Below are 16,210 nucleotides of genomic sequence, written 5' to 3' on the forward strand. Positions count from 1 at the left end.
AATCCCTGAGCACTGCTGGGTGTGGCCCAAACCCTTCTCCCCCACAAAAAAATTAAAATAGAAGGGGAAAGACAGACTTTCTGAAATTTGTACATCACAGAAAATAATGTATATCAGAGTTCAAATTCATGTCAATAAAGACCTTGTATACTAGTCATTATAGGAAAAATTGTGTTCCCCAAAAGATATGTGGAAGTACCAGCTCCCCAGAAAATCTGATGTGATCTTATTTTGAAACAGGGACAATGCAGCTGTAATCAGTTAAGATATGGTGACACTAGAGTACAGTGAGTCCTTACTCCAGTATGATTGGTGTTGGAAGATGTGATGATGCAGTGACAGAGGAAAAGACTGAAACAGATGCTTCCATGAGCAAAGGAATGCAAAGGGAAAGGAAACACCCTTCATTAGAGACTTCAAAAAGAGAAAGGCCCCCCCAAAGCACACTGATTATAGACTTCCAACCTTCAGAACTGAGAGAAAAAGATCTCTGCTTACTTAAGCCAGCTAGTTTAAAGTACTTTGGTATAGCAATGCTAGAAAACAACTACACTAATTACATATGATCCAGTGTTTAAAACCAATTTAAAAAGTGACAAAATTACATTACTTTTTGATCTCACTGATGTTTAGATTACGAAATTACCTCAACATTTAATAGAGCATCCTTGGTGTCCTTCAGCTTGCCTTTAGTCAAGTCAAGCTCATTCTGAAGTCTTTCCTGAGAGTCCTGAAGACTAGCAATATGTTCTTCAGCAGAAACAAGACCTTGTTCACTTTTCTTTACCAGATCTTGGAGACGACCAATCTGCAAGCAAACAAAGTACTTTTTATACACTTCAATGTAACTGACTAGTAAAAAAGTGACCTTTACTATTTTCTTTACTTGCAATTTTACTGACTGGATCTTTCTTGATAACTTAAAGAACAAATGATCTCCATAGACTTCTCATCTGTCATTTTCTGACAAGACCTCCTATTTATGATTCCTCTTTTTCATAACAACAAAATAAATAAAGAACCTCAAGCTCCCTTAGAAAAACCTCCAAAAATCTTTTACTGAACTTACAAGGCTCAGTGGCAGAGCCTCTACCTACCCCTTCAGACTTGGTGGTCTTCCTCTCCATAGTCTTCATAGTCAGTGGAAAAATGAATAATAAGATTAAGAATTGAGTTCTGCAGTAACACTATGGGCTGGATTTTTGCCATTTCCCACTTACTATGTGACCTGAGCCAAGTTATAACTATTTTGTGTGTGAGTATGACTTAATAACTAGCATTTACTGCACAAAAGAATGAAGAATATAAAGACTACATAAAGCAAAGCATGGAAACACAGTAAGAACTAAGTAATTTAGTGAAAAACACTAATGCTGCTTAACACTCTACCTCTACTGGCATCTCTCCAAATTCCTAGAAACACTTCACACCTTGGACCTATGGATAAATTTTCTTCACTTATTCTTCAGGAAAATCAACTACCATCATTTTGCAATATGCTTCAGAACTGAAATTACTTATCTCCCTGAAAGTAGGAATTGTATTTGACTTACTTATCTGATAGTGCTTTTGGTACTTACTAACCACTCAATATCTATTAAATGAATGAGGAGCTGGAGCAATAGTGCATTACAGCGGGTAGGGTACTTGCCTTGCATGAGGTGGACCTGGGTGTGATACCTTGCATCCCATATGGTTCCCCAACCCCTATCAGGAGTGATCCCTACACTGCCAGTTATAACAAGGAAAAAACTCACATATAATAGAGTCTAACAAGAAATATAGTTTATCACTTCAATCTGTTATCTTTAACTCCTAAAAGAGTCTTCAATGCCCTTACTTTCTTTTTGTTTTTGTTTGGGAGCCACATGCAGCAGTGTTCAGTGCTTACTCAAATCTAGGTACTCAAGGATAACTCCTGGTGGTGTTCAGGGGAATATGTGGGGTGCCAGTAACTGAACCTAGGCTCATCATAAGCAAGGCAAGTTGCCCTACTCTCTCTATTCTTGTCTTTGCTTTCGTGACTTTGCCTTGTACAAGGCAGCTGCTACATTATATGATACCTCTAAAGTGGAACAGGCAAATTGCCTCAGCTCTGAAAGCAGGCCCAGACTACAGAAAGAGAAGATCTTTACATGTAAATTTTTAAAAATCCCTTCTTTCTCTATGCAGAATGGTGTGGAAATTTGTTTCTACAATTCTTCTACTATATATAGTGCAGACACTTTAATCAATAATCCTTAATTATCTGCTAAGGTCAAATACATAAAAATATTTGAGTCATAAGACTCAAATCTCTTAGGGCATTTTTCCATGCTGTTAAACTTCCTCCCAGGAAATTATAAGGTTTACTAGAGGTTTTTTAATTTTGCTTTAATTTTTCTCATTACTGTGTGGTCTCAATATTTTATTATTGTTGATATTATAATAAAAAGGCATTTATTAATTTCATCTCTAGGTTTTTTTTTGTTTCTTTTTTTCGTCATACCCTGCAGTGCCAGGGCTTACTCCTCACTCTGCATTCATGGATCACTCCCTAGGGGTTGGAAGGCCATATGTGATACCAGTCCTTGAACCTAGGTCAGCAGGGTGGAAAGCAAACACCTAAAGCACTACACTATCACTCTGGTCCCATCATCTCCAGTTTTTAAATTACAGTGATATGAAATTATTTTTTATATTTTTACCTATACAAAAATCAGTGGTAATGTTTCAAAGCACTAAAGATGTTAGAGTATGACTTTTTGCGCCCCATACAATATGCTAACCACTTATTCAATGTTTCCCAGTTTTCCCACTCTCAAAAATTTCTTTATGTTTTTATATAAAGCAATCTTACCTTTAACAGTACAAATGTTATTTAAATAATATGCCCTCCTGTTCTGAAAGACCTTCTTTGTAGTAATGCTTGTCAGCTCTCCTATATTTGTATCCATATTTCCCATTTTCATGACGACTGAATATGATAACAATATGCAAATATTACCGATATTAATGAAATCAGTCCCACTCTTTCTAAGCACTAGTCTAGTAACAAATAATGAAAGCTATAAAATTATTACTCTTTAACTCAGTAATGTTTCACTTATTGTAAAAGCAAGAAAAGAGAATTAACTTTTAATAAAAAGGAATACTTACAGGCTAAATTATCAATTTGTATGTAAAAAAATAAAGATCTGATAATATTGAGCAGAGGGACACTCTAATACGCCTGTTCTCTAAGGTCTCAGGACCAGTGGCTGAAATATGCCTTCAATAACAATGAATCAAGGCACAGAATGGACCTTTTTAAAAAAAAATCCAACTTTAGTTTAATACTCTAGACATGATTTTTTCAATTTTTTATTCATGAATCACTGTGAGGTACAGTTACAAACTTAGGAACTTTCGTGTTTGCATTTCAGTCATACAAAGATTGTTTACCCATCCCTCCACCAGTGCCCATTCGCCTCCACCAATGATCCCAGTATCCTTCTCACCACCCCACCCCATCACCCACCACCCCACCCCACCTCTGTGGCAGGGCATTCCGTTTTGTTCTCTCTCCTTTTGAGTGTTGTGGTTTGCAATAGAGGTATTGAGTGGCCTTAATGTTCGGTTTATGTTCTACTTTTGGCACACATCTTTCAACCCGAATGGGTCCTCCCAACATCCTCTACATGGTGTTCCCTTCTCTATCTCAGCTGCCTTTTCCCCCAGCATGTGAGGCCAGTTTCCAAGCTGCGGGGCAGACCTCCTGGTCCTAATCTCTACTACTCCTAAATGTTAAGTCTCCCACTGTGTTGCTTTATATTCCATAGACGAGTGTAATCTTTCTATGTTTGATCCTCTCTTTCTGACTCATTTCACTTAACATTATAGTTTCCATGTTGATCCACTTATATGCAACTTTCATGACTTCATCATTTCTAACAGCTGCATAGTATTCCATTGTGTAGATGTACCAAGGTTTCTTTAATCAGTCATCTGTTTTGGGGCACTCCAGTTTTTTTCCAGATTTTGGCTACTGTAAACAGTGCTGCAAAGAGCATACAAATGCAGGAGTCTTTTCTACTATCCTTTTTTGTCTCTCTGGGATATATTCCCAGGAGTGGTATTGCTGGGTCAAATGGGAGCTCAATTTCTAGTTTCTTGAGAATCGTCTATGTTGTTTTCCAAAAGGGCTGAACCATTCAGCATTTCCACCAGCAGTGAAGGAGAGTCCCTTTCTCCCCACAACCGTGCCAACACCAGTTGCTTTTGTTCTTTTGGATGTAATCCAGTCTCTGTGGTGTGAAATGATATCTCATTGTTGTTTTAATCTGCATCTCCCTGATGATTAGTGATATAGAGCATTTTCTCATGTGTCTTTTAGCCATTTGGATTCCTTCTTTGAGAAAATTTCTGTTCATTTCCACCCCCCATTTTCTGATGGGGTTGGATGCGTTCTTCTTGTAGAGTTCAACCATTGCCTTATATATCTTTGATATCAACACCTTATCTGATGGGTATTGGGTGAATATCCTTTCCCATTCTGTAGACTGTCTTTGTATTTTGGTCACTGTTTCTTTTGAGGTGCAGAAGCTTCTTATTTTAAGGTTGTCCCATTTGTGTATCGGTTTTCACTTGCTTGGCCAGTGGGTTGTCATCATTGAAAATACCTATAGCATCAATGTCGTAGAGGGTTTTGCCAACTTTGTCTTCCATACCTGATGGATTCTGGTCTGATGTTGAATTCTTTAATCCACTTTGACCTGACTTTTTTGTACATGGTGTTAGGTAGAAATCTGAGCCCATTTTTTGCATGTAATTGTCCAGTTTTGCCAGCACCATTTGTTAAAGAGGCTTTCCTTGCTCCACTTCACATTTCTTGCTCCCTTATCAAAGATTAGATGATCATCTATTTGAGGGTGTGTGTCAGGATATTCAACCTGTTCCATTGGTCTGTGGCTCTGCCTTTGTTCTAGTATCATGTTGTTTTAATTATTGCCACTTTGTCGTAGAGATTGAGATTGGGGAGGGTGATTTCTCCCATATTCTTTTTCCCAAGAGTTGTTTGAACTACTTGTGGGGGCTTATTGTTCCATATAAATTGCAGGAGTGTTTGCTCCATTTCTTTGAAGAATGTCATGGGCATCCTTATAAGGATCGCATTGAATGTATACAATGCTTTGGGGAGTATTGCCATTTTGACAATGTTAATTCTCCCAATCCATGAGCAGGGAATATCTTTCCATTTCCTCATGTCCTCTTTTACTTCTTGAAGTAGAGTTTTGTAGTTTTCTTTGTACAAGTCCTTTACCTCCTTATTTAAGCTGATTCCAAGGTACTTGATTTTCTGAGGCACGATTGCAAATGGGATTGCAATGGGATTGCTTTTTTCTTTTTTTAGTGGGGGGAATTGCTTTTTTCATGTCACTTCCTTCTCTTTTGTTATTTGCGTATAGGAAAGTCATGGACTTTGGGGTATTGATTTTATAGCGTGCAACTTTACTATACAAATCTACTGTCTTTAGGAGTTTATTGGTAGAGGTTTTAGGGTTCTCTAAGTATAGTATCATATCATTTGCAAATAGTGAGAGCTTGATTTCTTCCTTTCCTACCTGAATGCCCTTAGTATCTCTTTCTTGTCTAATCACTGTTGCAAGTACTTCCAGTACTATATTGAACAGAAGTGGAGAGAGTGGGCATCCTTGTCTCGACCCTGATCTTAGAGGAAAGGCTCTTGGTTTTTTCACATTGGGGATGATGCGTGCCATAGGCTTGTAGTAGATAGCTTTGACTATATTGAGGAAAGTCTGTTCTATACCCATTTTGGCGAGAGTTTTCATCATAAACGGGTGCTGGATCTTGTCAAATGCTTTCTCTGCCATGTACTGATATGATCATATGGCTCTTTTGTTGATATGGTGGATTATGTTGATTGATTTCCAAATGTTGAACCATCGTTGCATCCCCGGGATGAATCCCACTTGGTCGTGGTGTATGATCTTTTTGATGAGCTGTTGAATTCTATTTGCTAATATTTTGTTGAGAATCTTTGCATCCGTGTTCATCAGGGATATTGGCCTGTAGTTTTTTTTGTGTGTGGTATCTTTGTTTACTTTTTGTGTTAGGGAGATATGAGTCTCACAGAAACTGGGAGAGTTTCTGTTTCTTCAATTTCCTGGGAAAGCTTGAGAAGTACTGGCAATAGGTCCTCTTTAAATGTTTGAAAGAATTCGCTAATGAATCCATCTGGACCTGGGCTTTTGTTTTGGGGAAGACTTTTGATTACACTTTCAATTTCCTTGATATTAGTAGGACTATTCAGGTCTTCTTGATTCAGCCTTGGGAGATTATAGGAATCCAGGAATTTATCCATTTCTTCTAGGTTCTCTTGTTTTGCGGCATACAGATTTTCAAAGTAGTCTCTGATGACCTTTTGAATTTCTTTGGTTTCTGTTGTGATATCCCCCTTTTCATTTCTGACTCGGTTTATTAGGGTTCTCTCTCTCTTCCTTTGTGAGTCTTGATAGTGGTTTATCAATCTTGTTTATTTTCTTGAAGAAGCAGCTCTTGGTTTCATTGATCTTTTGGATTGTCTTTTGGGTTTCCATGTCATTGATTTCTGCTATAAGTTTTATTATCCCTTCCCTTCTGCCTGGTTTGGGCTCCTTTTGTTGGTCCTTTTCTAAAATCTTGAGCTGTGAAGTCAATTTGTTTATGTGGGCCCTTTCTTCCTTCCTGAGAAATGCTGCAGGGCTATAAATTTTCCCCTTAACATGGCTTTAGCTGTGTCCCACATGTTCTGATGGGTCATGTCTTCATTCTCATTGTTTCCTCATTTTGATTTCTTCCTTGATTTCCTTCCTGACCCACTCATTGCTTAACATTGAGTTGTTTAATTTCCAGGTGTTTGATTTGGTTTTCTGCATAAATACATGATTAACTTCTATCTTCCGTGCATCACGGTCTGAAAAGATAGCTCATGCAATGTCTATACAATGTGATTCTGTTGAGGTATGTTGTGTGGCCCAGAACATGGTCTATTCTGGAAAATGTTCCATGTGCGCTGGAAAAGAATGTGTATTCTTTTTTGGGGGGGATATAAAGTCCTGTATAGATCTATTAGCCCTCTCTCATCTATTTCTTCCTTCAAAGCTAGTATTTCCTTTGTGAGTTTTAATCTCTTTGATCTATCCAGAGGTGATAGGGCAGTGTTGAAGCCTCCAACTACTATTGTGGTGCTCTCAATGTCCTTAAGGTCTGTTAGCAGTTGTTGTAGGTATTTAGCTGGTCCCTCATTGGATGCATACACGTTTAGGAGTGTGATTTCTTCCTGCTGTACAAATCCCTTAATAAAAAATTGGTCATGATTTTTAATGACTACATGTGCCCCTCAAAACACAGGTTATCTCCCATCAAATAACTCCTTAAAATTTAAATCCTTTAATTTCACTTAAATTAAAATTTCAAATTTTATTAATTTGAAAAATTAATGTTAAGTGTTCAGCAAAGTTTAAGTATCTGTGCTAAAGAAATATAATAGAGAATTCAATTTTCTGAGGCAGGACTAAGGAGATGGGGAAGGAAGCCTGGTAAACTATTCCAGGAGATGTAATGATCAGAACAGAAACAGTAATCAGTCCGGTAAGAGACTGGGCAGGGAAGAGAAAGTGCAAAACTCCAGAGTGTACCAAAGAACTTTGGCAGAACCACCATCACAATGAGTTATCCATCATGCAATCCTGGGCAGAGGAAGGGCAAAGAAATTGAAAAGAGAAAGCTCTCAGTGTGGGTTAAAAAAGAACAGTGACAAAATGGGTCAAGAAACTGGTAAAGCACCCATCAGCAAAGAAGGGAAAAAGACCCAAGCCTATGACAGCTCAGACACATTGGGAAGCACTTCAGCCAAGGCTCTTTCTGACACTAGGTGGTGCTAAACAATTACCAATGACAATCTCTCCTCTCTTCAACCCTTTCTCAGGTGTTGAAAATAAGAGTTTAAGAAAATGTCCGGGAACTATGGAATGAGTTTAACACAAATCACTGTCATCCCATTGCTCATCGATTTATTCGAGCAGGCACCAATAATGTCTCTCATTGAGAGACTTATTGTTACTGTTTTTGGCATTAATATCTGAATTATAGGAGCCCCTGAAAAAGAGGAAGTTGAGAATGCAAAATGGTTGGTTAAATAAATTATAGCTAAGAACTTCTCAAATATGAGAATTGATTCCTACGCCTAGCCACAAGAAGCTCAAAGACTTCTAAACCAAATAAACCCAAATGAGCTGTTGTCCCGTTGTTCATCGATTTGCTTGAGTGGGCAAAAACCCAAATAGAATAATTTAAATGTTAAAAGCCAAAGATATAGAATCCTGAGAGCAGTAAGATCAAAGAAGTAGCTTATATAGATGGGTAACAGACCTATCAACTGAAACCGCAAGTCAGAGAAGTATGGCTGGATGTAGCAAATGAGTTGCATGAAACAAGCACCCCAACAGGAATACTCTAACCAACTAAGCTGCCATTCAAATTTAAAGGAACAACAGACACAAAGCTCTATATACAAGCAACAGTTTAAAAAGTCCATGGCTGGGGCTGGAGTGATAGCACAGCAGGCAGGGTTTTTGCCTTGAGTACAGCCAACCTGAGTTCGATTCCCAGCATCCCATATGGTCCCCTGAGCACTGCCAGGAGTAATTCCTGAGTGCAGAGCCAGGAATAACCCCTGAGCATCGCCGGTGTGACCCAAAAATCAATCAATCAATCAATAAAAAGTTCATGGCCATTACATCAGTTTTGTAGGGAGCACTAAATGTCTGCCCTTAAAAGGAAAGACAAATTTCTGAAAGACACACATTTATAATCTCTGCAAAATTATGGCAATAGCTTTCTTCATTTCAATCATTTTTGGTTTGTTTTGGGGTCACATCCAGCTGTCCTCAAGACTTACTCATGGCTCTGCAATAAAAACCACTCTGACGGAACTTGGGGGACCATATGAAATGCTGGAGATTGAACCTGGGTCATCCATGTCCAAGGCAAGTGTCCGACCTGCTGTACTTTCATTCTGCCACCCTCAAAACTTCTTCTTAATGCTAATGGCCTTCACTTACCAAACATAAAGCAGACAGTGGCTGAATGAACTAGAAAACTGAAAACTCTTTTTCTGTTGCTTACAGGATATACACCTGAACATTCATGAAAAATGCAGGATCAGATGCAGAAAAACAATCTGACCAACAAACAGTTACTCAACAAAGCTGGGATGACCACACTTAGGTCACATAACAGTCTTTAAACTTAAAATGTTTAGATGGAACAGAGATGGGCATTACTTATTGATCAAATGAATCTATACATCAAGATTTTACACTCATATACATATGTGCACCAAATGAAATATAGGACCAACAAAACTTATAATACAACTACTAATAAACTGAGAAACAATGTAGGCACCAACACACTAGTAATAAGCTTTTTTTTCCTTTTTGGGTCACACCTGGCAATGCACAGGGGTTACTCCTAGCTCTGCATTCAGGTATTACTCCTGGTGGTGCTCAGGGGACCATATGGGATGCTGGGAATCGAACCCAGTTCGGCTGCGTGCAAGGCAAACGCCCTACCCACCGTGCTATTGCTCCAGCCCCAATAAGCTTTTAACATCCCCTTAATCACAAGATAGATCAATAAGGGGGAAAAAGTAAGAAAACATAGACCTTAAAGGAAGAAATAAAGGATATTGGATTAACAAACATGTATAGATGACTCCACTCTAAGAACATCAAGTACACATTCTTTTCTTATTTTCAGTGGGTAGAAGGGGATGTCTCTCAAGTGATCCTCAGAAGGCCAGGGGGTCCCTCCCAGTGATGCTAGCCAGCCATATCAGTAGTTCAATGTGAGGTCCAAGAATATGGTGCTGCTCAGGCCCAGCAATGCTGGGGATTACCCAGGTCATGCCATCAGTGCTGTGGGGTCTCCAGGAGAGCACCTTGAAAAAGAAATAAAACTCCCAAAACCATTCTGAGGAAAAAAGATGGAAGGCTGATCTCTCCCTAATTTTAAATCATACTGCAAAGTACCTCAATCAAAAAATGCAAGCGGGGCGGGAGCGATAGCACAGCAGGTAGGGCATTTGCCTTGCACGCAGCCGACCCGGATTCGATTCCCAGCATCCCATATGGTCCCCTGAGCACGGCCAGGGGTAATTCCTGAATACAGAGGCAGAAATAACCCCTGTGCATCGCTGGGTGTGACCCAAAAAGAAAAAAAAAATGCAAGAGATGCTGAGTGAACACTTCCTCAAAGATAACAAACAAAAAGCAAATAGGTATACAGAAAAAGGACTCTTCACCACTTATCATCAAGGAAGTGCAAATCAAAAGCAATAAAATATCACCTCACACCAGTGAGAATGGTAAACATCAGAGAGAGTAGAAACAACCAGTGCGGGGTGTTGGGGGGCAGGAGGAGCGGCAGATGTAAAAGGAACTTGGGAACTTCATCAACTGCTGATGGGAACGTTGCCTGGTTCAGCTTCTAAGAAAAACACTGGAAAATTCTCCAAAGGTAAGCACTGAGCTTTCATGTGTTCCACAGATTCCACTTCTGGATTTTTACCCCAAAAGCCCAAAAACATTCATTTGAAAAGCTATTTGCACTTCTTTGTTCATTAACACTATTCATAACAGCAAAAATCTGGAAGTAACTCAAATGGTCAAGAACATAGGAAAGGATAAAGAAACTATGGCATACATATGCAATATAATATGACTCAATTATAAGAAAAGATGAAATCATGCCATTTGTAGTTATGTGAAGGACCTAGAGGGCATCATGTTGAGTGAAGTGAGTCAAAAGGGAAAAAACAAGTCAGAACGATCTCTCCTCATATGTGGAATATGAAGCAGTGTAGTTTGGAGGTGAAAAGCTGTCAATTCTGAAAGTCAGTCTACAGAACCAAGTTTGTTGAATGGGTGGGAGCTGGGAAAATCTGAGGGGACCATGAGACAATGGTGGAGGAACACTGACACTCTGGTGGTAGATGTGGTGTAGCAACATTATATGCCTGAAACTACTGACAGTTTTACATCATGGTGCTTATGGATAGACAGTACAGCAGTTAGGGTGCTTGTCCTGCACATGGCCAACCCAGGTTCAATTCCCAGGACAGAGTTTACCAAGTCCTTACTACTTAGTCCCAGTAGTAAGCCTGAGCATAGTCAAATGTGCCCCAAAATAGAACAAAACTCATGGTGCCTAAATTGAAAAGCTAAAAAGAAACAAACAAAAAAGAGAAAATTAAGAATAATAAACCCTCATTTCTAAAAACAAAAACAAAACTAATTTGAAAATATTTCATGCTTTTGATAATCTTTTCTCAAAATTGCTTAAGTTAATAAATATCAATACTCCAAAGATGTAATACTCATCAGTTAGTGACTCTAAATGATTTATCATACAGATAAATAGGAATAAAATTTAGATGCTCGGTTATATGCTCTCTAAACACAATTAAAAATATTCTGTATATGTTCTGCTATCTGATGCTGCTGCACCCACTAGAAGCACCAGAGAAATATTATTTGCTTATTTCTAAGATTTCTAAATGACCTTTTAGGCTTCCTGATACTCCAAAATTGCCATTGTGCCTTTGGGCACACCCCAACAACCTGGGACCAAGTTTACCCACAAAACACCTCCAGCTCAGCTATACAAGCTCATTTATTGACCTTATTTCGGAGACCCATAGATAAATCTCAAAAGAGATCAAAAACCACAGTTAATCTTAGACCCACGTATAGCTGAACAGACTGGGATAAATTGGAGGGAGTGGGTTGACCTAGTGGCCCACCCAAGCAGAGCCCCCAGCAGCCACGGGCTTCCACAATGCAAAATCACCGCCATACCCTCTGGCTGTCTCCACCATCTCAGGACGGACCTCACCAAGATATAATCTGTTAAAAATTCTGGTATGCGGATTTTGTGACTGATATCTCCAGGCTTTCACGGAGTTGGGGTGGGCTACCGCCCCCCACTTCCCAGTACTCATGGAAGCACTGGCAGTCACCCCCCAGAAACCAACTCCCAACCCTAGTGCCACCATGTAAGCTCTACCAGTGACTTTGCTTCAGAGACCCATAAATAAATCTCAAAAGAAATCAAAAGCCACAGTTAAGCTCGGACCCATGCATGTCTAACAGACTGGGGTAAGTCGGAGGGGGTGGGTTGGCCTGGTGCCCCCTGAAGTTGAGTCCCTGGCAGCTGCTCACTTCCACAATCCAAAATTGCTGCCAAAACCCTGCCTGACTCCACCATCAGACAGATCTCATTGAGACATCTGCTAAAAATTCTGGTATGTAGGTTTTGTGACTGAAATCTCCAGACTTTCTCAAGGTCAGGATGGGCTACTTCCCCCTACTTCCCTGTACTTCCAGAAGCCTCAGCAATCATATCCACACCCCAAAGCAGCTGCCACCCAACTGAAAAGCTACTGCAGCCTTACCATCCCGATAAAAATACCAAATGTCCTGAACAAACACCATGACCTGTTGGCACCTGTATTACAAACCATAATGCACAAAAGGAAAAGGAGAGGAGAACAAGAAGGAAAGTGCCTTCCATAGGGGGAGACCGGAGGTGGGGGGCGGGGAGCTGGGGAATGATGGTAGGGAAACGGGGGACATTGATGGTGGGAAATGTACACTGGTGGAGGAATGGGTGCTGGATCACTGTATGACTGAAACCAAATTATGAACAGCTCTGTAATGGTCTATCTCATGAATATCCAATTAAAAAATTTTTTTAAATTCTAAATGACTGTCTCTGACTCTCACTTTCCTCAGACCCGTGAATATGATAGGGTATCATTCCCGTTATTGTGTTATTTAGCAAAAGGGATCTTATAGACATAATCTAGGTCTTTCGTCAAAAAGGGAAATTTTGAAAATATTCCATGGAGTCAAGATGGCTAAACAGGAAAACTTACATTTATTTCCTCTGGAATTACAGCAAATTTACAACAAAATTTGGAATATTCTACACAGAAACTGACCTGATATTCTGAAATACAAAAGTTTGATGGCAAAAACCACAAAGTACCCAAACCGATTTGAAACAGACTCACTCATCAAGGAAGAAACCCCACTATGGGTCAACAAGCTGCAGTCAGGAAGAGATTTCTAAGCGGCAGAACATAGGCCTGAGAAGCTGAGATGACTGTGCTGCATAAGCAGCATCCCGTGGGAACAAGAGGCTGATAAACAATAGGTATGAACAAAGGTCAGAATTGTAGACAGGTGGAATCTGGGTAACCTCTTTCAAGCTTGCGGAAGTCTTGGTAGATTTCCTATTAGACCTCAATATCCACAGAAACAGAACCAGAGGGAAAATTCCTGAGGAAAGTTTCACCCACCACTAGAAAATAGCTGAACTAGTTGGGAATAGCAGAAAGACAACTTCCAAACATGCTTTCTCTTGGCCAAGAGATGTGTCGGAGTTTTCACAACATCTTAAGAAGAAAGAGGAATGGTGGGAAAAGTTTGCGGTAGTGGGCTGGCGTGCAGGTAGGACATGGCTGTGGCATCCGGCGGCCAGGAGCCACCTCCCCAGGCTCTACTGGATGGTGGGTGAAGGATAGGCAACGGGCGGACTCCCCAGCACCATCCAATCTCTCCCTATATGGCGCTGTCATAGTAGTCATTTTGGCTGTAGTTATCAGAGTTCCATCATCCAAGTCTCCTTGCAGACCTCAAAGTCTCCAAAGTCTCAATTACCCTCCTCGCCTTCAACGTCTCATCATTGACCTTCCAGTCCTGAACATCTAGTCCTCAGTGTCTAGTCTCCATCTCCTTCCCAGAGTCTAGTTCCAGAGTATCATCCTTGGCATCTTCAACAACTCTCCTACAAGTCTTACAATCAGTCCAGTCTGACTCTGCCATTTCTCGATTTCCAGTCTCTCTCTGTCCTCTTAGTTTCTCTCTGGTCTTACTCCCTCATTTCAGTCTTCAGTCTCTATAACCCCTTACAGCATAGTTACATAGGAATTATATAGGGTGGAGATAAAAAGGTGGGGTTGAACATTAACACATCAAGAGAGGTAAAGGCCACTCATTCTCAAGGACATAATCTCATTTAAGAAGATTATTCAAGATTACCAGGAGATCCATCCAAGGGTGGGATTCCATCCAGGGTGTACTGCTTTCTCCTCAGCTAGTAATCCACTTAAACAGTCAGTAAATTTACTTCTTATAGTATTTCTAGCAATGTCATTCTGTATGAGCACAGTAAGAGATATACTAAGCTTAAAGTTTGATTCTTCCTGGGAACATCTCACTATATATTCCAGACCACAGTTCTCAGGCAGGTTAAGTCTTTCCTAACCCTAGCAGGGTCCTTATTCAGGTACCTCTTTTTTGAGTCATGACAGAGTTTGTCCATGACCGTGCTCTTAACTTACAGTTCAGTATTATGGCACTTGGCCTGGCCCATTTTGATGCCAGAGTAGCTCAGAGCTTGTCCTGGGTCCATCCAGTCCCTTGTAGGGATCCTGCTCTTGGAATGCAGGAACTAAGGACAACTGAGGCTTAAGTCAAGTAAATATGAATGTCCAGGAGTAAATAATATTATTTTGGAGTCAATTAACTCCCCTGTTACAAAGCGTATCATCAATTGTCTTCCTGTGTCTACACAAAAAGAACATTATATCATCAATTGTCTTCCTGTGTCTACACAAAAAGAACATTACTAAATAAATCATACAAATGATATAAAAGAAAGAGAAAGCAATATAGAACTATCAGTGCCTGATGGAATTGGGTGTGTCTCAGTTGCACTGTTGTGGGAGTAGTTAAATAACCCTAAACTCCCTGTGGGAGCAGCAAGTACAATTCAATGTTATCTAACATGCGTGCCCCCTGATAGTCACATCAGACTGGTAGGAAGTAAGAAGTGACAACCAATAAGTGAGAAAGAAAGTGAGTGCTAGTAGGAAGTGCTTTTACAAAGTGTCCTATAAACCTCCCTGATATAATCAATGACTCAGTGACATTAATGCCTGCCATAAATCCCTTTCAGGGCCATGACCAGTTAAATACATTTTCCTGCGTGCCCTGTCACCAGCTAGGATTGAGGCTTTAACCTCTCCTTAAACCCATCCTCTTAAGAGCTATTTCCTGCATGAACCATTGAGGACTGGGTGGTTACTGGTGATCTTGAACCTAAGGGAAGGGAGAGAGAAGAAGGGGAAGACAGGCAGACTGGGTGACTACAGGAAATCCTATAAAAAGAAACCCGGGACCCTCTGCGCCTAAAGACTTTGATTCCAGAGATCTAACACATTCGGGCATCCAGAGCAGCAGCCGATAGCAATGCACTGGGACTGCGAACTGGGCTACAACTCTGTACTGCCAGGGGGTGGATTTTTTTCCTCCCCACCCTGTCTTCCTGCACGGAAAACAGCGGGCTGGCTGTTTTGGGGCTCCCAGGAACTCATGGGAAGGGGGCGTAACCGGCACGCCCTCGGCCCAGATAAATCTGGAGCAGCTGAGCGTGAATCGGACCCTCTGCGCCTAAAAACTTTGATTCCAGAGACTTCTTACAGCAATGCACTGGGACTGTGAGCTGGGCTATGTAATTTCTGGCAGAATTTTCCCTGGACTTTATACAGAAATCCAAAACCGCGTCCGCGCGACTTAACATTTATAATTGTCAGCAATGTGAAACGGTTCCATTTGAACAGGTCTGACTTGGGGGGGAAACTCCAAATAATAGCAGTAAGTTTTTGTTGAAATATTGAAGGTTATTAATGTAGCAGCCACCTCTCTGGACTGTGAACTAAGCAAAAGCCCCACGCTGGCCGACGCTGCGTGGCGTACACCATACTATGAGGCGCGGGAAGGGGGATGAGGGGGAAAAAGAAAAAAAAAAAGGGGGAAAAGGAAAAAGGAAAAAAAAAAGAGAGAGTTATGTACTTGTAGTAGTGGGGCTACATATGTCTTCATTTCCAGCAATGAAAAACTAATTATCAAAGGTAGTAGGTCTGTCTCTCTTGGGTGGAAACTCCAACAACTATAGTGAGTTTTGTGTTGAATTATGGAATGTAATCAAGGTAAAGAAAAAATGAAGTGAAATTCATTAGTTATACAGTAGGGGGTACGGGGTGGGGGCAGGGGGTATACTGGGGTTTTTGGTGGTGGAATATGGGCACTGGTGAAGGGATGGGTGTTTGAATATTGTA

The 16,210-nt window shown here is 40.4% G+C and overlaps 1 protein-coding gene across 12 annotated transcripts in view; it reads right to left on the reverse strand.

Annotated features, from left to right (window-relative positions):
• Nucleotides 1-16,210, reverse strand: part of FAM184A (family with sequence similarity 184 member A) — a 138,125-nt gene that overhangs the window by 58,486 nt on the left and 63,429 nt on the right. For all 12 annotated transcript variants that reach the window (XR_008629751.1, XM_055134783.1, XM_055134778.1 and 9 more), the window contains one exon: nt 647-808. Coding sequence is in view for 11 of the 12 variants with exons in the window: in XM_055134783.1 (XP_054990758.1) it covers nt 647-808 (162 nt within the window). In the remaining variant the exon portion in view is untranslated. The remainder of the gene's footprint in view (nt 1-646; nt 809-16,210) is intronic.

This window comes from Sorex araneus, chromosome 4, assembly GCF_027595985.1.
Source record: "Sorex araneus isolate mSorAra2 chromosome 4, mSorAra2.pri, whole genome shotgun sequence".
NCBI lineage: Eukaryota > Metazoa > Chordata > Mammalia > Eulipotyphla > Soricidae > Sorex > Sorex araneus.